At 42.4% G+C, this 24,182-nt stretch overlaps 1 protein-coding gene across 1 annotated transcript; it reads right to left on the bottom strand.

Moving 5' to 3' along the window:
- LOC109835948 lies at positions 2,569 to 3,749 on the bottom strand. Its single transcript, XM_020403911.1, has 2 exons — positions 3,417 to 3,749; positions 2,569 to 3,344 (listed from the first exon to the last, which is right to left on the bottom strand). The coding sequence occupies exons 1-2, from the start codon at positions 3,679 to 3,681 to the stop codon at positions 3,133 to 3,135; spliced, it is 477 nt and encodes a 158-aa protein (XP_020259500.1). The 5' UTR covers positions 3,682 to 3,749; the 3' UTR covers positions 2,569 to 3,132.

Here is a 24,182-nt window from a genome sequence, read left to right as displayed (position 1 = left end):
CTATTTTAAATGAGAAGCTGGTCATTTGAATAATTCATTGTTCTTTTACAACTTTTGTTGAGATGAGATTTAATGATAGTTAATCTTTCCTCAGCAAAACCTTGTAATATAATCATGGAAGATGAGATTTGATGATTTGTAATCTCACGCTATGAAACCCCATCGGTCGGATTGAAGCTCAACAACAAATCGAGTTTTATCAAGCTAGAATTTCTCGGGCTTTCGATAAAAAGGTCCGACGACGAAGCTTTAAAGAAGGAGATCTAGTTCTCGCCGTTCGAAGACCTATGATTCTCACTTCTAAGAAGAAAGGCAAATTTGAACCTAAATGGGAAGGACCGTTTGTGATAGAAACAGTCTATTCGAACGGTGCATATCGCCTGGTTACCCAAGATGGCAACAAATTGATGATGCCAATAAATGGGAAGTTCCTGAAAAAATATTATCCGTAATATATTCAGGATAACCTGTGTAAAGCGGGAAGTTCCTAGAGAATCCTATATAGGATATTTCAGGATAACCCGAGATCAGTTCACTATTTTAAATGAGAAGCTGGTCATTTGAATAATTCACTGTTCTTTTACAACTTTTGTTGAGATGAGATTTAATGATAGTTAATCTTTCCTCAGCAAAACCTTGTAATATAATCATGGAAGATGAGATTTGATGATTTGTAATCTCACGCTATGAAACCCCCATCGGTCGGATTGATCAACGATCATCAGTATGTATCAGTCGACAGATTATTTCGTGTCAAATTCTTATGTTTAAAATCAAAATTTCCCACCGATTAGTTTGTGCAAATCAACAAACTCATTGTTATTTGCACCCTACTCCTATTCCTCACTTGGTCAAACCTTTAAACAGTTAGGACCAAAGCCAAAATCCCCTCTCGATTCGTTCCATGAACGAGAGGTCCACAAATTGAGCGATCAAACCTTCCTACAGTTAGGATCGTCTCAAAATTCCCACTTGGTCAAACCTTACTACAGTTAGGACCACAACCAAAATCTCCTTTCGATTCATTTTTGCGAACGAAAGGTTTACTTTTGAATTGAGTAATCAAACCTTATGACAGTTAGGGTTATTCAAACCAACCTATTTTCTCTAAGTGGAGATTCCACTGTGAGTTTCCTTTTCATCAGGAGATAGAATATAAAATTCTCCCTCTCCGATTCTGGGTTTATCTCTACCAACAAACAAGAGACCAGGAGATAGAATATAAAATTCTTCCTCTCCGATTCTGGGTTCATCTCTACCAACAAACAAGAGACCAGGAGATAGAATATAAAATTCTTCCTCTCCGAGTATGGGTTTATCTCTACCAACAAACAAGAGATTGAGAAATGGAATATACAATTCTTGTTCTCTCCGATTTTGGGTTCGTTGTCCTATATAGGAAATGCAACCTATTCACACTTTGAAATCCATGTTGTTCACACATGGGGGATGTTATCTCTATCCCTTATTAGAGATAAGCCTACATCTAACACATGTAGCCTACATATTCAACAGTGTAGTTCAAAGTCTAAAAGAGTTTAATTCTTTTAGCGCAACGTTATATGTGAAACGGACTTAGATAATTCACATACTAGCCCGATTCAAACGGTAATCGGTAAAGGTATATCAAATCCGTTGATGGCTGAGGATTTGCCAAAAATCCTATAAGTATTATGGTTATTTATTCTAAATAAGAATGAGTAATCATAATAAAAAACCTCAATGAGCAAAAAGATTCAATATAATGAGCAAAAAGGTTCACTATATTGACCAAGAATTTTCAAACAAAGCTACAAACAAAAATATAATGTTCTCCGATTACAAGAGTTTATATTGACTAATTTGATTTTCAAGTTTTGACAGCTCTAACGCATAAGTCTGTTCAAGCTCAGCCGTCAATTTAATTTTGAAAGCTTCTTCATCAACACTTTGAAGCGCGGCGACCTCTTGTTCCTTCTCAGCAATTATTTTATCTTGAAAGTTCAGTTGCTGTAACAGGTCTTCCTCAACATGAATTTCCTGCGTCAACTCAGACTCCAAGACATCAAGAGCATCCTTGGCCATTGCAAGTTCTTCCTCTAAGCGAGCTATTTCCGCTCGACTCGATTTTATATCTCGGCGTAGGTTGACCTTGGCTTGTGTCCTTTTGCCAATATTCACCCTAAGCTGGTGACTGTGGGCTCTTAATTGTTGGAGTTCAGAGTTGGCAGATTCTTGAGAATTACGCCACGCTTGCAGCCTGGATTCCATATGAGAAGCGATGTAAAAAGGTACGCCTTTGGTGCGAAGAGTTTGCAGAAGTTCAATATGTTGCCTCAAATCAACCAAATAAGCGGTGACTGAATCGGCTAAGTCGTTATACCCTTCCTCTCTGAACCCTGATATAAAACGCTCAAAAGATTTTTTATAATTCTCAAAATACGATCTTTTGAAGAGAATGCAATCGACCATAGAGTTTAAAAAGGAGATGAAGCCTTGGAGATTAGAGCAGATAACAGACTTGTCCGGATCGTCATCAACCAATAACTATATATACATACAAAACAACAAACTAAGACATACCAAGTTCGATGGAAGAACCTTCAGCATGACTTAGTTCACCCGAGGATGGTAACCTGATTTCCGGAACAACCAAGGTTGATTCAGGAATGGTAGCTGTTGATGCACCCGCTACATCAGAGGCTTTTTCAATTAAAGCTTCAGAAGACGGCGGGTCCAAGCTAAGAGGCTCTTTAAGAGTTGATTCTACAAACGAAGGAGTTACAATGAGCATAATGAGATGTTAACCCAAAATTTGAAACAAAATTATGGGTAAAATGTACCAGCAATAGGCATAACATCAGCCGACGTACCAACGCCTTCAGTTGGTCTCGCTTTTGTTGCGACCGGACTAATCTGGGGAGTGACAGTGACTTCTATCATCATAGGGTCCATAGGAGTAGAAGGTTGAGGCTCAAGAACTGATGATTGCAAATCAACCTCAGTTCCTGCCCATGGCACGAGTTCGCTACCCTCTGGCCGATCAGACGTTCCAGTAATTATAGTAGTATCAGCTCCAGCAGTTGGTCCTATAATTCAGACACTTATATGATTAATCAAGTCAAAATATATACGTATATATATATGTGGAGTTCACAGAACCAAAGTCTTACTCTCAGAAGGACCGGCTTCCGTTGAACCAATTCCAACATCTGAGCCGATAGTTGCATCAGAGGCTTTCTCTAACAGAGAATCAAGGATTTGTTGATGGTCGTCCTCTGAGATATTAAAGTCGAAATTATTAAAATCATCGACTTTGGTGGCATGGGTAGCTTCTCCTTCAATAGGCTCGTGCATCGGGATGTCTAAAGAACATGAGGAACCATAAATAACATGTAAATTTAGACGAATCTGCCCAAGACAAAGATCGATTTTACCTTCATTGGTCGGGGCTGATTCGAGAGCTCCACTACTGGTACCTGCTTCTTTTAATTTGACTAAAAGGAGAGAAAGCGCACAGGTCATTAGAGGAGGCACACGGTCCGACTCATTCATTTCTCGGATTTCTCTTCCGAGAGGAGAAAGATCAGTACCTGTGTCCGCAGCTGATGGATCAACGTCAGGAGTGGGTGGAACATCAGCCGATCCTTCCTTCAGAGCATCATGCATTTGTTGGACGAAGCTTGTTTCCTCAATTTCCATACCTCCGGGAGAAGCAGCATCAGCTGGCAATTCTCCTTCCTCTCGACTCCCTGCAGAAGTTGAACATGAAATAAGTTTGAACGTCAAAAAGTGTAAAAGCTATAAAAACAAATCGTTACCTTGCTCATCAGAAGAAGCACTACGACCAGACGCCTCTTCTACAGCAGGAAGATGAACGCGCGGTTTAGAAACAGCTTTCTTCTGTTTCTTCAGAGGGCGTGCACCAGAACCTTCATGACGATGTTTGGTGCGTAACTCAGCTCGGGGAGAAACTTGAGTTTGAGCTTGAGTAGAAGTTCGAGATATTTGCCGACGAATGAGAGGCACCATATCCTCTTCATCCTCTTCGTCGCAACTAAGAACTTCTACCGTCATCCGGTTAGGATGTTCCATGACGACTCTTTCCTTACGTTTCTTTGGAGCAGCTTGTGGTTGGGTCGGAGCGACAGAAGGCCTTACAAGTCCTCTATCAAAGAATGAATCGGGAAGGCCAGATACTTCCTCAGAACTTGATTCATTCTCGTCTTCCCCTTCTGAAGTTTCGGTTGCTTCACTATCAAACTCCTCTTCACTATCAACTGGGAGAGCCGGTTCCTTTCCTTTCCTTGATGATTCAGCAGCCTCTTTTCCTCGAGGCGACATCACAGCTTCGCGAGGCAGTTCTGCTGCTTGCCGTGGAGCTATTTCTTCCTCTGAGTCTGATATCCTTCTACGTCGAGTGGCAATATTGGTGGCTATCAGCCATTTGCAAAAGAGAAAAGTCATCCGTAGAGGCGACGTCTCTAAGGGGAGATCAAATTCAACATTGGTGCAGCCGGTAATGCTCCAAAACCAAGCTCTCGCCTCGTCGATAAGTCCACCTCGAAAGCTGAGGTGACGATTCGGGTTGCCGACGTATATCTGATCATACCCGAACTGACGGGCGAATCGACATGGAAGATAGGGTTCGATGTGGCAAACATCCCTTATCCTGAACAACAGATATCCAGGTCGAATATTCATCAACCATCTGAAGCACCCGACATCCAAGATAGTGCGATTCTGCCTTGGGTCTTCAGCATCTACTAAAGTAGTATTGTAGGTACCGGAGAATTGAGGGAAGCAGGGGAAGAATTCCCAACACTTGTGAATTTTAAACTGCCTCGTTATGTCGGGTTCTTGATGCCTGATCCATTTGCAATTCTCGAGATTCTGCAACAAAGGGAGGCTGGGATTTATCGTCTCAGGAGCTTCCATTAAATCTGGTCGATGAAGTACTAACCAGGTCATCAGATAAGTATAAGGTAGCTCCAGCTTCGGAACGGACAGACTGGCATAGGGTTTCTTTTTCTCCTGAGTAAACACGGAGATTAATTGCCGTAATCCACTATGAATATCGGCCACCATAGCGGGAAGCAAAGATAATTTGCGACCTGTAGCCAGCTGGACGGCCGGATACAACACTTCCATTGGCATCGCATCTGCGGACTGATGAGGAACTACACATCTCTTTAACCATAAGGCTAGAAAACCCGCCAGCAGAGCAGTAGGGCTAATCGGAACACCAGCTTGCCACAGATAAGAGCGGAACTTAGTGCCGTGCAAAAATCCATCTTCTGAGCGCGAAGTATAAGATTGCGCGTTGGTTTTCTCTAACAGACGGTTAATTTCATCCGTACTCAAAGGAGACAATCCGCACACATCTGCCGAACGGACATCCAGGTTCTTGAAGAGGTAGTCAGCGAATTGTTTTAAGCTGACCTGAGGAGATTTCTTTCTGGCTTTGGGCTCCATCTCGGCCATGGCTATATGATAATGGCAAGTCAATTCCCATAAAGTATCATGAGTCACAGTTGAGCTATCTTTCATCTTGTTCAGCTGATTGCTAGTTGGAAAGAACTCTTGATAGGGAACATCGCCCATAGGCAAACCAGACACCTGCATCATTTCATGCAGTGGTAATCCGAGTTCCCCGTTCTTGGTAAAGAATGTATTAGTGTCCGGGTTATAGATCTCGAACAAACAGAGGAAATGACATACACTACTCTGCAAGCCATGCATGGTGGCACGAATCGGGACATCTAACCCTAATTCTGCTAACTCTCGCCCAAAGCGTTTTAACACATATCGGGTCATCCTGGTCCACCACCATTTGTCCCCAGAATAATGGACCCATCCATAGCATCTAAAAGTCTCTTTGGGTAATCTTTTGCCCGCTGCCGCTAACCGGTTCTTCACGGTGTTGGCTTGCACTATCTTTTCATTCTGAGGTATATTATCTTGTCCCAAGATACCCGGATGAAGCCCCCGCACATGAGCTCTTTCACTGGAGCCTGGGTTGGCTTCCTTCCCAATAAAACCACAATGAATACGCTCGTGATTTTCAGTCAACTTCCAGAACATCTCACGTCCAACTGATAGATTCCTGAACATTAATAGTGAGTGATCCCGGGGGATAAAAGGCAGATATAAGAATGAGGACCCATTCTGGTGCAACCATTGCGCAGGCTGGCAGAAAGCAATCTTCGGATCTTTTACCGAGTCACCAAATAAGAAATCTGGCTTCCTTATGCATTGATTCGAGTCTTGCTCCGAGATCAAGGGCGCATCTGTGATTAATCGTCGTAGAACACGACAACTACCTCGCTGGATTAATTCTCTATCACTTCCACTATAATCAGATTTAAACTGGGGAGAGGATTCAATTAACGGGATCCCCTCGTAATAAGAGTGGGTCACGCTACTCCGGCCAGTAATCACATCAGCAGTAAATGTGGTAGAAGGAAATCGGACTGATAAAAGAGGCATACACATAAATTGTGTAAGTGTCATCCTAAAATTTTAGAGAAAAACGGTATATCTCATTCTATAAGATATAGTCGTTATCTCATAACAGGTGTGACGATTTTCTATCCACCATATGTATAAAGGAGGTATGCGGGCATTATAACGGCATACCAAAACCTTTCAATACATATGGGATGATGTAAAATCGCCCCTGTGTATTATGAAGTGTGTTTTGTCAAAGCAAAACAAACACTTTTAAGCGTCGATCCCCTCAAAGGAGGATACCGGCTCTTCTCGAAGGTACCTCAAAGGATACAAACGAGGATCTGCAAGCAAAAATAGGAACATACATATGGAATGGACGAAATACAATATTTAAATTCGTGAAAAGGTGAAAGAAATATACCTCCACGTGAGGGTGCAGCAGGGGCAGCCTCCTCAGGGCTCTGAACAGTCGGTCGGATTCCCTTCCCTCGAGCTCTACGTGGCGACATGATGAGTATGTGATCTACATTGAAATCCAAGAGGAAGGTTAAGATTTTGAACATGAAATCGACAAAAAATAGGACAAATACAACCGAAATGATGCATGCACAGTCACAGTTGAAGGAGAGTCAAAATTTTGGAGAAAAGGGGAAGAACAAACCTTTGAAATCTGAGTGAAATCTTCCCAAACAAGAGCACCTCCCAAGTCGGCAACAAAGAGGAGAAGAAATAGAAGAAAACTGGTCGAAAATCGCCCAAGAATCGCCCAAAAAATCGCCAAAATCCGACGTAAAAAACCCTAAAACCCTAAGTCCCGACTTATATAGCAGCCGGGCGAGACAGGAAACTCTGTCTCGCTGAGCGAGACAGACAACTCTGTCTCGCCGAGCGAGACAGAAAACACTGTCTCGCCCAGCGAGACAGAAAACTCTGTCTCGCCGAGCGAGACAGTAAACTTTTCTGTTTTGCACTATGGAACAGTGGAATACTCCAATGGGTACACGAGTCTAAACTGTATTCCCACCCTCAACAGGAAGTTTCTGGAGAATATTAATCTGAATATTCTTAAGGATAACCTGAGGAATTCTCAATGGATATACCAATTCAATGGTAAACGCTGAATTCACAAGAGCAAGTATCAACTTCAATTCAAGATCTCGACAACGGTCAAGCGATAAACGCGACGCCGGGAGAACGTTAGCTATTCTACGAAGAACTGGATAGACTAACAGCAGAAGAGGTTAAACATTGAAGCCATTTACAAGTCCTTTCATACGATCTATTCAGCCAAGCATTGAAGGGATCGTAAGTAAAATCTATCTTATCCAAAGTATCCCATGCTCCTCTATAAAAGAATGAGTCTGGAATACTTTGGAGGGGGTATCTGTAGGCGTCAAAAAATGCTAATAGATATCCCAAGCATAGAGAAGATCACTCAAAAATTCACAAGAAAGGATTTCATACTGTTTTGGAAAAATCAAAACAAGTATGAACTGTCTCGCCAGCGAGACAGTCTTTGCTGTCTCGCCAGCGAGACAGTGTTGAAATAGTCAAAACTACATTTGTAACTGCCCTACACGTGTCCATTAACTGCCAAGGGACGTGGGAAACATCATGGGCGAAAATCACGTGGATAACTGCCAAAATAACGGAGTTTGAAACGTGAGAGAACAGTTACAGCGAGAAACTGCCATTTTCCGAGACAGCATTTACTGTCTCGCTGAGCGAGACAGCAAATTTACTGTCTCGCGGGTCGAGACAGCAAACGTTGTCTCGCCCAGCGAGACAGTAAACACTGTCTCGCCGTACTGACTTCTTCGATTGTTAAGTTTTTGCAGTTACTGACCCTTGAGGCTATAAATACCCCCCTAGGGTCACTTCTGACGAGGATCGAGCATTTGTTAGAGCATTCCAGAGCAGAGAGAGCAGAGATTTGGGTTCTTTTCTTGCAACGCCTTGAAATTAAGCTTCGACTTGATTTTAAGAAGAACGACTATCTTACTTCGATAAGATATCGTTTCAATTTCTACTTCGATAACGAAGTTAGAATCATAAGCCCCCTCTTCACGATCTGTGAATCGGCGGTCCACGAACCAAAGCGTTCCCGGCACAGGCAAAGTCCCACGAAAACGAGAATTGATAGACGATTTTCGTGTTTGTTTCTCAAGAGTTGTAATTTTTGTTTTGTTGTGTAGAAAAAGTCTTATAAAAAGATTATTCTTTCGAATTTGTTGTAATAGAACAAAGTTATAATGAATTCCACAGCAGCGACTTTTGAACCAAACAGTGGGTTGCAACCAAGACCCATTTGTGTGAAGTCCTAGAAGTCAATAACAGATGGAGAAAGTGTATTAGCAGAAAGGTTACTCGTTGTTCTATTTTTGGTAGGGGTTCTTTCTTGCATTTGTACCGAGCTCACGGTAGTTTGAGATACTTCATTGGAGAGGAAACATTTGGGCGACGAGATGAGATGATAGTTTTGATGGATCGTTCCTTACTGGAGGAGGATCGACGTTTGATATCGAGTATTGGCTTTGGCATTCGGGCTTTGACATATTTAGGTCATCTTAGTCATAGGTTGTCGACTGCTGTGTGTGGAGATTTTGGATCTGATGGAGCTACTTCAGATTTTGGGTTGCATCGGATATTTAGTTGCCCAATATTTGGTCACATTGAGGATGTAAGATTTAATCCGATAACACATTTGTGATTCAAAGGCGTGTTTGATTATCAGGTATTGGCTTATGATATTGTTCTGAGCAAGTATGTCATACTTAACTCTCGACGGGTAGAGAGTTTGATCAGATCGTTAGAATATCACAGAGGGTGGAGTGTGATGCTACTCCACGTTGGGTGGAGATTACTCCGCATACTTCAGATCATACTACATTATTTAGGATTCCAGCTAATGTGATACAGATCGGGGGATCAATTGGATTTGAATGCAAATGATGAGTTGGTTGATTCGAGTGCAGCTGGTGGACATAGTTTCGATTTGGATATGGTCGTTGGTTCACCTCAGGTGGAGGTATTTAGTTTGTTTCACTTTAGGGCCATTGGGAGAACTATCAGCTGCAGATTTGTTGGTAAAGACTTGAGAACTCTTCTATTAGATTGAGGGCCTTTCGAGGCTGTTTGGTGAACTACATGAATGCTTGATTCCTTGGGCAAGAGGATACGTAGGCAGTCATTTTATGATGTAGCCGATTTGGTGAGTTGATACCGACGTTTAGAGAGTGATCACATTCTCATTTGGGTCTTAGCTTGTTGTGGATTGAGTCCGTTGTCGTGAATTTATTTTCACATCGTACTAGACATAACAAGTGGGACATTTGGTTCGGTTGGTGTAGGCTTAGTTTTGGAAAAAAACTTCGCTAAGGTGGAGAATTGTAGATTTGGTGAAGAAATTGGAGAAGAACGAGTTTTTTGGAGCTGACAGACATTTGGGTGCTCTCCGGTCGACCGTAAGCTTTGGCGCGATCGACCGGCAACGTGCACGACTTGGTATAGATTCTGGATCTTTGGCCGGTCGATCGTGACAATTTCAACGGTCGACCACCAAACCCTGTAATGGTTTTCTGGATTCTGTCATTCTGTCCGGTCGACCGTGAGCTTTGGCGTGGTCGACCGTGAGTCGGGTTCGGGTCTGTTTTGGTTTCTTATTCTGTTTGGGATTTGTGTTTGGTATAAATAACAACACACATTTTAGGGTTTCTTTAGCTTTGATTAGGCTTGTTATGAGGATATTTAGAGCACAGAAAAGAGGTATTTTCTTAGCTATTGGTTAGGGTTTTGTTTGGAGAGAATTAGAGATTTGTTGGTGAGATTAGTTGGTTAGTTTGAGTGATTTGTAATCTCAGTTTGTACTCTTCTTCTTTATTAGTGAAAACCTCATCCCCTTCTTACCCCGTGGACGTAGGCAACTTGCCGAATCACGTTAAAATTGGTTGCTTGTGTTTGTGGTATTACTTTGGTTTGTTTGGTCTTCTCTCGGTGTTTGTTTTGGTTCCTCGAAGCACATCAGTTGTTTTGGCTTCCGCACGCAATAGCTCGCGCATGCACGAACCAAATGTACAGTTTATGCTCTTCGAGAGCCCCCTTGAGTAGGTAGTTCTTAAGGGTTTGGTGGAGGCAGAAGTCCAACATTTCGATGGTAATTTCATCATTGCGGGGTAGCAGAAACTGCTTAAACCCCTTGGATTGGGTGCCCCTGGACTCCAGAACCAACCCCTCTTGTCGAGCCGGGGCCCAAGGGCGAATCGATTCTCCTCCGACTGCTCCTTGCCAATATTGAGGATGAGCTTCCACCGACCCTATCAGCAGTGTCCTCAACTCCTGCTATTTGGCTTGAGGAAGTTCATCAATGCGGTGGTAGCATGGACACTCAAAACCTGCCTTCTAGCCCACCTTAGAAGCTGGGACCTCAGAAATCGCCTCCTAGAAACCGATGCCTCTTATGCAACCAGCTCCATTATAGGTTGACGAACAGACTCAATGGGCATAGTACACGCTGTCGCCTCCTTAGTCAGCGCCACAACCTCTTCATGCTCGGTAGCAAGAAGATTATCACCCCCAACACCCCCTTAGTGGACTCTTTGTCCAAAACAACTACATCAGATGAGACGCGCTAGGAGTCCCCTAGGTCAGAAGAGTAGAAACCTCACCTATTATTTCGGGTGCAGCTCCACTCACTTGTTGGGACGAGGCCTCGCTCGACTGCCAAGTCACCACCTTTCCCCCTTGACCTGGACGGGGTGTGCCCGCCTCCGCTTTAACATCTGCCTTCTTTAAATGCTCGGCTCTCCTGATGGGTCCTAACCCTTTACCTTTAGCCTCCTCCTCTTATTCTCTGACCTCTAGGCACGAGCCATGGTCGGACTTAAGTATGCTAACCAAGTTGCTTTTTCGACCGCATTGGCCTTCATCTACTCAGCCTCCTCTGGGATGAAGTCTGCTCGAAGGTGCTTCTAGGGCCTTGTCGAAGACAAACCTTAGGAGGTCTTGGCTCCCTCTTTTCATAGCGTCAGGAGAGCGACTTGAGCCTTATCTTCTTTGGTTGGAGGAGTGGGAGAGATGTCAACAAATCACAACACCGACTTGTCAAAAAGATTATTGATGTGACAAGACCCTGTATAGGCCCGAAACTTATCCAACCTGCGCCTCTCTGACTCCGAGAAAGGACCTGCCTTCAGAGTGTCCTTATTTATTTCTGGCAAAGTAGTGTTTATGTTAGAAACTTAATTATATCGGTTAGGGTGGATTGAGGAGAGCTCAAGGACCCTCACTCTTTGATGATTGATCACTCTTAGTAGAAGAAGATTTTAACAAAAATGTGGAATATTAGAGGGTCGGAGTTGGATTCTCTGGTGGTTCCTTCGACGATCAAGTTAGTGATGATTTTAAGGGAGAAAGTATACGATAGAAGTAGTTTTTAGGGGTTTTTATTGCGGAGAATAGCCTACCTCCATGCTGAAGATAATCGACATATTTGTAGTGAGCTGAAAAGGGTATTTGAGTAACTTCGGTTGGGTCAATACAGTCGGCTTAGTCAATCGATATTTTACACGTATAGCAGGTGCTTCGAGTCATCCTTGTATGTAATACAACAGTCATAATATGGCTAAGTTGCTAGCGTGATCCAAGGAGTCATTATGACTTCAACGAGGGAGTAATGATGACTCTGACCATACGATTAATGCGACGGTGACTACCTGACATCACTGGGGAAGACAAAGCAAATAGGTTCCCTTATGGTTTAAGGTGCATTGCAGGGTCCAAGTGGAGATGTCTTTTGTCTCGATCCTTCAAGAGAGTATGAGCGAGGATGCCTTTAGCTTTTAAGAGAGAGCATAGGTGATGTTGCCTTCTATCTCGGTCCTTCAATGGAGTCCAAGTGATGAAGTCTTTCATCTCATGCTTTTGAGAGAAAGCCCGGGTGAGGACATCTTTCATCTCGAATCTCAAAGTGCTTTAAGGAGGGGAGACGACATTCAGGAAACCCGGGTCAGGCTAGTGTTATAATGCTTAAGTTTGATAATTTAGACACTTATCGTCCTCTTACGAATAGTTTATACTTAGCAATTTCTGTGATACGATACAAATGAAACATCATAGGAAATATTTTATATGGTGACCATGGTGAGATTACCATCTAAATAAGATAAAATTTTCTTCACTCATATTTGCTTTGAAAATTTGATCCCAATAGTTAAAAAATTGATGCAATAGATATATCAGCAGTCATAATAATATACAAAGAGAGCATGCATAATATTTTGAGGATAAAATGAATAAACTCCTTTGTTGATAGAGAAAATTATGAATAACTATCAAGTCTGAGTTGATGAGGGCCGCTTCTTTTCCCGAATATCCAGTTCTGAGTTGGGTTGCTGGAAAGTCTGCACATATAGAAACACGTGAGAGGACGGGAATTGGTTCCCCTGTGGTTTCTCCAACGATCAAGTCAGCAGGTAAACTTGAGTAGGAAAATAAAAAACTGTGAGAGTTCTTGTGTGTGCAGTATAATTTGTAGAAGATGCTGATTTTGCAGAAAAACCAGAATCCTAATCAGAATCCTCCAATGAAGGAATAGTACCACTTATTTATAGTAGTGCCGAAAGGACAATATCCGTCATTATGGCCGAGTACAGGATGGCGGTGTAGAAGCATGGGCTGGCGGCTGAATCAGCACTAGCTTTACATGTGTCGGCTGGCGACTGGAGGAGAGATCATCTCGGTATTAAATGGAAAGTGATCAGAGGCATGGCGATGCCGACATGGTCTGATAAGTCAAGAAGACTATCGGGACTAGAGGTATGATGGTGTCTGTCAAGCATTAAATACGATGCTAACACGTTGTCAGTGGGAGAGGCTCGAGATTGAAGTTGTCCTCTAGCTTCGCCGAGAAGTAACATCTTTCGAGTCAACCTTGTGAGGCGTCGAATAATTGGTCGAGTGAGCTTGCTGCGAGTCGTCTTCGACAAAGGGGGTGACATGTACCGCCTTTCAAGTCGACATGAGAAAATGTCGACTCGACGAGTCGACTGAGTTATCGCCCTTGCTAGTATTTGGTCGCTAACTTGATTGGGGTATTGCATGCAGATGTACACCTATTTGTTGCTAGCAAAGCTTAAGTTATTGAAAACACCATAACAGCTTTCCACCTCTTTCCACGGTTTTATATGCGAAAGAAACTTCCCACCTCTTTCCACCTCTTTCCACGGTTTTAAGCTAACTTGATTGGGGTATTGCATGCAGATGTACACCTATTTGTTGCTAGCAAAGCTTAAGTTATTGAAAACACCATAACAACTTTCCACCTCTTTCCACGGTTTTAAGCTAAGAGGCATTTTGGTTCATTTCCTGAAAAAATAGTTATTGAAAAGAGTGCTAGAAATTCTATTCTAGGACTCCCATTTATTTTCAAGAATTTTTTTTAGTTTTCTTCAGCTTATATATATGGAAATAACATTCTTTCCTATTCTTTAGTTTAGTTAAAAAAAGGGAATGGAGACGTTTAACAAAAGCATTTTTCTCTCTCGCCTACGCACATGAAAACGCAAAAAGGGAGAGAAGGCATTATTTTATTACGCTTTTGACAGGTTTTTTCCTCATTTCTATATAAAACACTAGAAATTGGTTTTCTATTAAAAAACTCCACTTTTCCCTACTTTATAGAAACATGATTCTATAAAACATGAGTAAATTACTAGGTTTTATGAAAACGTCAAAAATGCTTAGTTACCAAAATGCCATTCTCGTAGAGATTTCCATAGTTTTTCTATGAAAAAGGGTGAACCAATTACCTCCTAAATATTAAAAAAATCTCCTTAACTTTAGATGAGTATCAAATAACTCCTCATAATTTTTAAAATACCAGAGCATCATCCTTAAGTTAGGGGTTTTATGGGGTTATAAAACATAACCCCTTTAAGATATTATATAAGGACTCCCTAAAAGTGTAAAACATTATTTTCACTGGCAAAAATATGCCTTGGCTTGATTTTATCATCCATGTGAAAATTTAGGTTGACGTTGTTTGCGGGTTTTGCTAATAAATCATAAGTTAAAGAAGTTTTTTTTATTACCCCTTAACGGAGATTTTCGATATTTGAAATTTATGTAATATTATCTGATAATCATCTAGAGTTAAGTGGGGTGTTTTGATATTTAGCCTAACGCTTATCTTCTCATAAGTTTTCAATATCATCCATCAAATAAAAAGATTATAATCATATGTCTCATTCGATTCATGATTTATGTTTCTAATAGAACATTATTATGTTGCAAGGGATCTTGAAAAATACATATTCAAATTTTTGTTAGCTAATTTGAATATTGAAAAGAATCGCATGAACAAGAAAATTCCATTAATATTTTGTTAGGTCGCACTTGAATTTTGTTGAAGCATCACATTGAAATCACAAATCCGTTTCCTTGGTCTGCACTAGAACTTTGTTGATACATCACAGTGAAATCACAAATCCAACTACAGTCATCGTCATTTACTAATTTTCACAGATCACACTTCATCTAACTACCGACCTGACAGCCCTTAAATTTCTTGTACAACAAATGTCGCCAGAACATTTTATTTTATAAAGTGTAATATTTTAAGGGGCTGTTAGGTTGTTTTCCGAAAAAAAATGAAAATAGAAAACTCATATTTCAACTCTTCTCAAGAGATTTCAAGACATTTCCAGTTTTTTTGTTTCGCAATGAAATCACTGTCACATCACCGTCACGTCACATAAGAAATAAATCCAGCCGCAATAGTAACAGTGTTTCGATTTCCATTTCTTGTGTTTGTTTGAACATAAAAAAAGGAAATGGAAATCAGTCACAATAGTAATAGTATTTTTAGCAATTAAATAATCTATTTTATTCACCGTCACTGTTTTAACCGTGTTTTTAGTAATTAAAAATTCGTTGAAGTGATATTTCCAAGTGTTTTCAGAGGTTTTTGGTGTGAAAACACTTTGCTCAAAAATGTGACGTGGCACCCTCATTTCTTTAAATCACAAAACAAAACAAAATTGTTATTTGAAAATCGGTTAAAACCAAAATCCTACGTGCCTGGAGGGAATTTCTTAAAATCTGAGGTGGGTGGGGGGTTCTTATTTTTTTTTAGCAAACAAACAACCCCTAAAATGACTAAATGATACTTATATATCTTACTTTTTTACCACCTTTATGTTTAAATATTTTTAGTTATAAAAAAAATAATATTTTAATATCCTAATTTTTTACAAAAAAAAATTACTTTAATGTCCTAAGTTGTAAAGAAAGCAACTTAGCATATTCTTTTAATTGCACGCGTAAATATTCCTAGGAATATTTATATGTGATTAGCTTATGATATTTTTATAACTATATTGATCTTATTTATTGTCATATTTACCACATGTTTGCGCTCAATATTTTTATTAAATCTTACATTAATTTCTATGGATGGATATTTTTGTCATGACAGATTTTTTTTTCAACGGTGTTTACAATATTCTAATGATTGACAACTTATGATATCTATGTGCTACTGTTTGCAACTTTAAATGTAAAAGTGATGAAATAATAGGGTACTTAGGTGTGAATTAGCCTTTTAACATTGTGACCCTACTTTTTCACGCAAAGTTGCAAAATCCACGCGTAATTCGCCCAAATGAACGATCTCTATCCGGACGATTTATCTTGAAAATGTTTACATATATGCACGTTCTTTCGGTATGTTCTTTTTTTCCCCAGTTTTTCATGATTATTCTGAATAGTATTTGTCAAATCTTAATATCATCATTTTGTGAGTGTACAAATATTTTCGTTGAGAGAAAGAACAGAATGCGTATGTTCGAGATGAGAGGGCGTAGTGATGATGATAAATGACCACACGTTACACAAGGGACAGGTTTTGCGGGTGAGTGGGGGTACGATTTGGATACTCCGAAGTGATTGCTCTGATTTGACCCGCCATGAGATCTCTCCACTCTACCCTCAACACTACAGGATGTGCGCATGTCATCCAATTTTAACTTATGTATATGCTAGGGGCATATCCTCAACCATACTCCCAATCACACCTTCATACTTTCAATAGTGCTAGTGAGTGATGCATGATATTTTAAAACCTTTTGTTCGGTGAAAAGTTTATAGTAAATAAAAATAAAAGAAAATTGACTTATATTCTCTCGATCTTAATTACAATTTGAATTTTCGATTACAAAAGAGAGGAGAATTGATCTGAATTCTCCCCTTTGTTTAAATCGAAAATTTAAATTGTAATTAAGATCGAGAGAATACAAGTCAATTTTCTTTCATTTTTATTTACTACAAATTTTTTACCAAACAAAAGATGGCGACTCCGCTGGAGAATAGCTTCTTTGATGAAGAAGTGGTGATGCAATCCGACGTCAACCTCGCTGGAACAACGGTCGAAACTCTCGTGGTAGAGTTTGATCAAGCCAAGTTTGAGAAGTCCCTCTCCTCCGGATCCCTTAGCCCCAAGGCTATGCGTAAGATCCACAAAGTTTCCAATGAGACTAAAGCTCCAGTTGTGACCAACTCATCTAAAGACTATCTCCCCTGGGGGTTGCACTATTCATACAGTCCCCTCTCTAAAGGAGAAGACTCGGCTTCGGCACAACTCCAAAAAAGCCGATCCTCCAATCAACACGAACTCCGCGTTTGTGAGCCTCAATATGAGCTCTGCATAAGCCAAGCTAAACGCAGCCCTCAGGTGTGTGTTTCCCAGATAGAACGCAACCCTCAGAGGCGCGTTCCAACATTAAAACACAGACCTCAAAACTACGTTGATCTGGTAAAATGCAGATCTCAAGACTGCATTCCAGAACCAAAATGCAGATCCCAAGACTGCGTTCCATCAGTAAAACATAGACCTCAGGACTGCGTTTCACCAGCGCAACCTGGAGCTCAGGCATGCGTCTGGGTAATGAATTTCAATACAGAACTTGGTGTATACCGTAGAGCTTCGGGGCGCTGCCCCGAACCCCGCTGGGGGGTAGTCTACCCCCGGACCCCCCAGCCAGGGGCGCGCCGCCCCCTGGACCCTGGCTCGCTGACCCCTGAATACTCTGCATAGCGCGATTAGATTGAGGGGTGGATATAAGAAGTTCATGGATTCAAGGCATCTCAACCTGATTCATGTCCACCAAGAGCCTGTCATGTCCAGTCATGGACTGGGGATTCCAATTCAAACCTCACGATCAGTGAGTAACTCTCATTGAATCTTTACAACAGATTTGAAAGAGTTCATATCGAGAGAAAGACCGATGCAACAAGTCATTCGTTCATTCCAATGTGAACGGCTGATTCCTATGGTCCTCTCGGGATGTCAATGTTGCTCATATGCGGCCAAACCATTGGTGTTCGACCAAATAACAAACGTTGCTTAGCCTAACCAACGACGACATTCGCACAGGAAGAAGTCTCCAGAGACCGAGTATCCTGGAGTCACTATCAATGTGATCGGTAGAGGAAAAATCTCCGGTCCTAGCTCCGATGACTCTGAGACAAGTCGTTCACCGGCTATCAAAGAAATCGCTAATGAGTTTGAAGGGGTTTACCGATACACCCGGACTCGAACATGAGCCATTCCTCCTATCAACTATCAGAGTTTAGCCAGAGGAACTAATTCCGATAATGAACACTCAACCATTGCGGAGTCCTAATCATCAAGCTCTTTTCATTGGACATGAGAGCTTCATCCACATGGCAGAAAATTCTGAAGATCTTGCAAAGAGGGTTGTTGAGCAGGACTCTATGCTCCGAGAATAGCAAAAGACCCTCAATGAACTCCTGGCCCTGTTGACTCAAATCGTCACAGACAAGACCAAATCTCAGAAGACAGATTTGCCACCCAGGCAAGAATCTTCCCGGGGAGGAAAATTATCTTTATCCCGACCTCGCATAAGTAAAGGGAAGAAAAAAGTGATTGATGGTGCTGCTTCTGATCAAGAAACCCACAACCTGGAATCTTCCTCTGATGAAGGAAGAGAGACGGAGAACGAGCAAAATCTCCAGTCTACCAAAATGGAAGAATTGGAAGCCCGTCTCAATGTCATTGCTAACAGAAGCGAGCTCCAAGATGAGGGAGTTGTTAGACCCTATCCTGTTGAATGGGATGCAGCCCATTATCCTACAAAGTTCGAAGTCCCGGCGCTACAAACTTTTGACGGCACGGGATCACTGAAGCAACATATCTATCATTTCAAGTCACAGACTGATAATGTGATGTCAAACGACGCCATATTGGCTCGATTGTTCATTGGCACCCTCAAGGGAGTTGCCTTTGAATGGTTCAGGAAACTGTCTGCGAGATGTATCAAAAAGTGGACAGATCTAGAGAGACTATTTCTGTCAAGATTCTTTGAAGATGATACAGAAGTCTCCATCCATACCCTTCTCTCCACTAAGCAGAAGAAGAGAGAGTCTGTCAAAGCATTCGTCAAAAGGTTTCGAAACATGGCTTTACGATATTCGTCAAGTATGACACAGTCTACCTTAGTGGAGACATGTCGACATAACTTGCAGACCGACATTCTAGAACAAATGAGGGTTGTAGAATATCGTTTCTAGAGACAACTAAATTTTCAAGGCGAACAGGCTCAAAAGATTATTGCTAGGATCAAAGCTGAAGAACAAAGTAGGCATTATCAACTTGAGCAATCAGACCAAGCCCAATCTTCTTAGTCAGAAGGGGATGTAGGCGTTAAAAATTACCCATAGGTCCTCAAACACAGTGCAAGACAAGGAAAAGACGATAAACGTTATTTTCCAAGTCAAAGGAATTCATCCAAAATCAGCAAGGCGACGAAGCGTACGCAAAACAAAGAAGCTGGAAGAATCACGAAACATTGCTTAGAAGCTTGAACAGTGCTGAGTCACCAAATGCTGACTCGCACAGTTCTGAGTCACCAGAAGCTGACTCGCACAATTCCGAGTCACCAGAAGCTGACTCGCACAGTTCCGAGTCACCAGAAGCTGACTCACACATTTCCGAGTCACCAGAAGCTGACTCACACAGTTCCGAGTCACCAGAAGCTGATTCGCACAGTCCCGAGTCACCAGGACTCTTGTTGGATACAAAACCTCCCCAAACACGGATTTCGATGATTTTTAAGGATTCTTTCGTCCCAGAACCTCTCCAACTGCTCTGAGGTTATCCATAAACACGTTTAGACAGTTATAAACCGCAGATAACATTTAAACATCAATTCCTACTAGGAGACACATCTCAAAAAGCCTATAAATAGAAGCCTAAGGTCTTCTTTCAAGGGAATCGGAGATCTGAGATTAAGAAGGCGAGGTGCTGTCAAATTGACCAGTCAACCACGAATTTCAGAGGAGAATCATCAGAGCTTGGCGAACACTTCCATAAAGAAAGCCCATTCGAAAGGTTTGTGATTCTCTTCCTTTCTTTCCTCCGGATTAAACTTGGTTTTAATCTCGAGAAGAGCCACAATCTCGCTTGGTCGTGATTGTCGCTTCCGCAATTGTTTCCTTCGTGAAACAAGAGCGTAATTATATTGTCGATCGGCTTTGGTCTGCGGTGGTCCACGGACTAACGCGTCCCCGGCACAGGCAAAGATCCCACGCAAAGCAGCGGGAGATAAACTACTGCTGCGTTTTGTTTGATAAAGTTGTAATCTTTATTTTTCGTTGTAAGAAGATCTTATAAAAAGATCAACTTGGATGGAATCCGCTATGAAGCGGATCTGAAGTCTAGAGGACGCCAACAGGCACAGCAGCGACTTAGCGATTGGTCCAAACCAATGACAAATGAATGGGTCCCCGTTAAGAGGACACGTTCCACTCTTAAAGAACGAACCAAGAAGCGCCACGCTTTGCTTGCGCACGCAAGAATCCTGGTACAAGAGGCCGAAAAACTACAAACAAGTACTGCAGACTTTAAACTGACGAAACCACGTCAAATCTGGAGGCCAAAATCCAGAACAAAGCCCGAAAAAACCGAGGCACAGGCTGCTGGCTCGGCCAAGGCCGAGTCACCAAACGCTGGCTTGGCCAAGGCCGAGTTACCAAACGCTGGCTCGGCCAAGGCCGAGTCCCGAGTCGCTAAACGCTGGCTCGGCCAAGACCGAGTCGCCAAACGCTGGCTCGGCCAAGGCCGAGCCGCCAAACGCTGGCTCGGCCAAGGCCGAGCCACCAATTGCTGACCCGCGTAACCACCGAGCTGGTTTATCTCCGTCTGCAGAAATTTCACCTCCTGCGACCAGCTTCAAGTCTCCGACAGCTCCTGCTTTTGTTCCGATGACTTCCTCACCTCCTGTGAAACCCCACGGGAACGTGGACTTATCCAGAGTTAAAATGAGCATAATGGATCGTCTCGGCCCTTTGCATAAAAATAAACCCCGCATGATTTGTCAGAATGGGGGTCGGGAGCGAGTCTCCAGTAACTCAAAAATCCCTCATACAGAGAAAGTACCAGTAACCGCTCGCCTTGGGCTACGAGTAGAAGTTCGAGATGCTGTTGAACCCTCACGCGCGCGGAGGCGAGTTTTCAAACGAGCGACTCTTGAAAAAAATGACGGAGCGATATATCCTCAAAGAGAGTTTTATTCGTCAGAAGAAGACGATGTTAGAATAAGAGGGTTATGCCAACACAAGATAGGTGGCTCTGATAATAATATCGATGAGCTGTACTATCAGACTGAGGGTATGAGTAAATCTCGGAAGAGAAACTCCCGAGAAAGGGATTCTCGTTGTCCTTGTACTAAACTCATCAAGGCAGTGTTAGCAGAGTGTAAAGACTGCCTCGCAAAGGATTTCAGTGTTTGAAAGACTTTCTACAGAAACGGAGAGAAACAAATCAAGACGTTTCCGTAAAAGAAAGCCACCCGTTCAGGAACGTGAACTTTCGGAATTCACGATTAATATGGCAGAAAAAGGAAAGTCCACGCGACGCTACAACCCTGAGCCTTTTTCACAAATGTCCAAACGGTTGACTCGGCTGCAAACCGGGGCTATAAGGCCTAGAGATTACAATTACAACAGAATCCAGATAGGACAGTCCTCAGACGAAGGAGCGTCGGATGCTAACTCAGCGATCGCTTCAGATGCTACTGTATCCAGTACAGGACAGTCTCGAGAGTCGTTCATGATCACCACTGAACAGATGGCTCAACTTCTTCAAGAAGCTTTGGCAAAGCAAAAGGAGGATTTTAAAATTGAAATAGAGATGGCTGTACAACGTGTTAAAGATTTACACGCACAACAACTCCAACAGCTGACAAACCAGCGTGGTGAATCTAGTCGTCGTCCGACCGCTAATCAGATAGATAGCGACTCAGAGGTAGAAGAAAATCTTAACATCGAGACTCCCCACGAGAACAGGAATACGGAAGGCGTTCTTAACGCTGGGGGTGGTATCAATATCCATCCCCAAAATCGCCAGAAGAGTGAGGTAGGCGAAGATCTTAAGATGAAAGACTTGGAAAGCAAAATCAATGCTTTGATGTCTGCCCAAGAAGTAAAAAAGACTGGCATTCCGTGTCCCTACCCGAGGGAGTGGGACTCCATTCCATACCCACCGAAGTTCAATTTGATCAACTTCACACCATTCGATGGAAGGGGCTCCCCTACCCAACACTTGATTTATTTCAAGTCTCACCTGGGGATCATTTCAGGCAATGAACCTCTGATGGTACGATCGTTCGTAGGAACCCTTCGCGCGGCTGCGTTTGATTGGTATCGCCGGCTCAAACCGGGAAGTATCACTACATGGGACGATATGGAAAGCATGTTTCTCGCTAATTTCTTCGACGATGACACGGAGGTGTCAATCGGGACGCTCTTTGAAGAAAAGCAGAAAGATGGAGAACTCGTGGAAAACTTTGTTAAACGCTTCCGGAACAAGGCAATGAACTGCCGAGATCCGGTCACGGAGGAGTTCATACTCCAGACGTGCCATAATAATCTTTCCATAGATGTATTAGAAGCTATGGGAACAGCACCGTCCAAAACGTGGAAGGATCTGAAGGTCCGAGGGGAGCAAGCTGAGCGATTCCTCCGAAGGAAGAAAGCCGAGAGGGGTCAATCAACAACTAAGCCTCCGAATTCTAACTTTGCCTCTCGTGGCAAAGGCAAATCACCTGCAACAGCTGTTGACGCTAACCAGACGTCGCAAAAGCAACTCCGAAAACAGCAAAAGACTTCGGGTCCGAGACTCCAAAAAGAGTACTCTTTCAAGGACGAAGACGTTCCAGCCATCTTCGAATCCCTCCTTGGAAGCAACAAGATCAAGCTACCACCTATCACAAATCAGGAGGAAGCTGACAACACTACGGACCCGAAGTACTGTGCATACCACAGGAAGGTCGTTCATCCCACTAAGGATTGCTTTGCTCTCAAGAATAGCATTCAGACCTTGGTTGAAGCCGGCGTCATAACGCTAAGATAAGCCAAATGAGAACGGCAAGACTCCAAAGAGTATACGAGTATAAACTGTTTCTCAATCCTCCAACAGGTGCAAGAGGTTAAACTGCTCCCTGCATCCTCCAACAGGTGCAAGAGGTTAAACTGCTCCCTGCATCCTCCAACAGGTGCAAGAGGTTAAACTGCTCCCTGCATACTCCAATAGGTATATGAGTCTAAACTGTTTCCCCACTTTTGACGGGAAGTTCCTGGAGAATATTACGCTAATATTCATAAGGATAACTCGGTCAGGTAACTGAGAATAATGTCCGAACCAGAGGAAGCTGGGGGTGGACGATTTATGTAACAGGAAGTTCCTAGAGAATCATATATTCTTAAGGATAACCTGAACATGTGATTGAGGATAACGTACTCCTCGTTATACCCAGTTTTGTAAGAAAGCTGGGAGTGGATAATTCGTGTAACGGGAAGTTCCCAAAAGAATATTAATATTCTTAGGGATAACCCGATCGACATGAACAAAGTGATGAACACTAAATCTCTCACCGATCAGACTAATTGACGGTGGGACCGTTAAATTCGATCAAGTTTAATCCCATTCAAATTCTCACCGCGTCTGTGCACTCAACACTCTCATTGCTAGAGTCTGGACATAATATTCAGAATTGGTCAAACCTTTCTACAGTTAAGACCAAAACCAAAACCCCTCTCGATTCCCCCAACGAACGAGAGGTCCACAAGTCGAGCGATCAAACCTTCCTACAGTTAGGATCGTCTCAAACCTCCCAATTGGTCAAACCTTCTTACAGTTAGGACCACAGTCAAAATCCCCTCTCGATTCCTCAAATGAACGAGAGGTCCACTTTCAAATCGAGTGATCAAACCTTCCTACAGTTAGGGTCACCTCAAACTCCTATTTGGCCAAACCTTCCTACAGTTAGGGTCAAAACCATAATTCACTCTCGATAAATGAGAAATTCATCTTTAGTTCGGTAATCAAACCTTCCTGACAGTTAGGATCATCCGAAGTTTTAGATTCTCGGAGTGGAGATCCCACTCTTAGTTTTACCTTTCCAGATTCTGGGGGTGGAGATCCCACCTCGAGTCTCTTTTCTAGCTGAAGATAGAATATAAAATTCTTCTTCTTCAGTGTCGGGAGATAGAATATTAAATTCTTCCTCTCCCATCTCGGGTTCGTCTTTGCCCCAAGAGAAGACACCACCTTTTTCAACTCCCAAAATCCGTACCTCACAGGTACTAGGAAGTTTATCCCGAATCCTAAGCAGGGATAAGTCTGCGCCTAACACGCGCTGCCGATTTAGTCTTTTTCCGTAGAAAAAAAGACACCA

Source organism: Asparagus officinalis, chromosome 4 (genome assembly GCF_001876935.1).
Source record: "Asparagus officinalis chromosome 4, Aspof.V1, whole genome shotgun sequence".
NCBI lineage: Eukaryota > Viridiplantae > Streptophyta > Magnoliopsida > Asparagales > Asparagaceae > Asparagus > Asparagus officinalis.
Note: the sequence above shows the minus strand (reverse complement) of the source record. Positions and strands in the feature narration are given on the sequence as shown.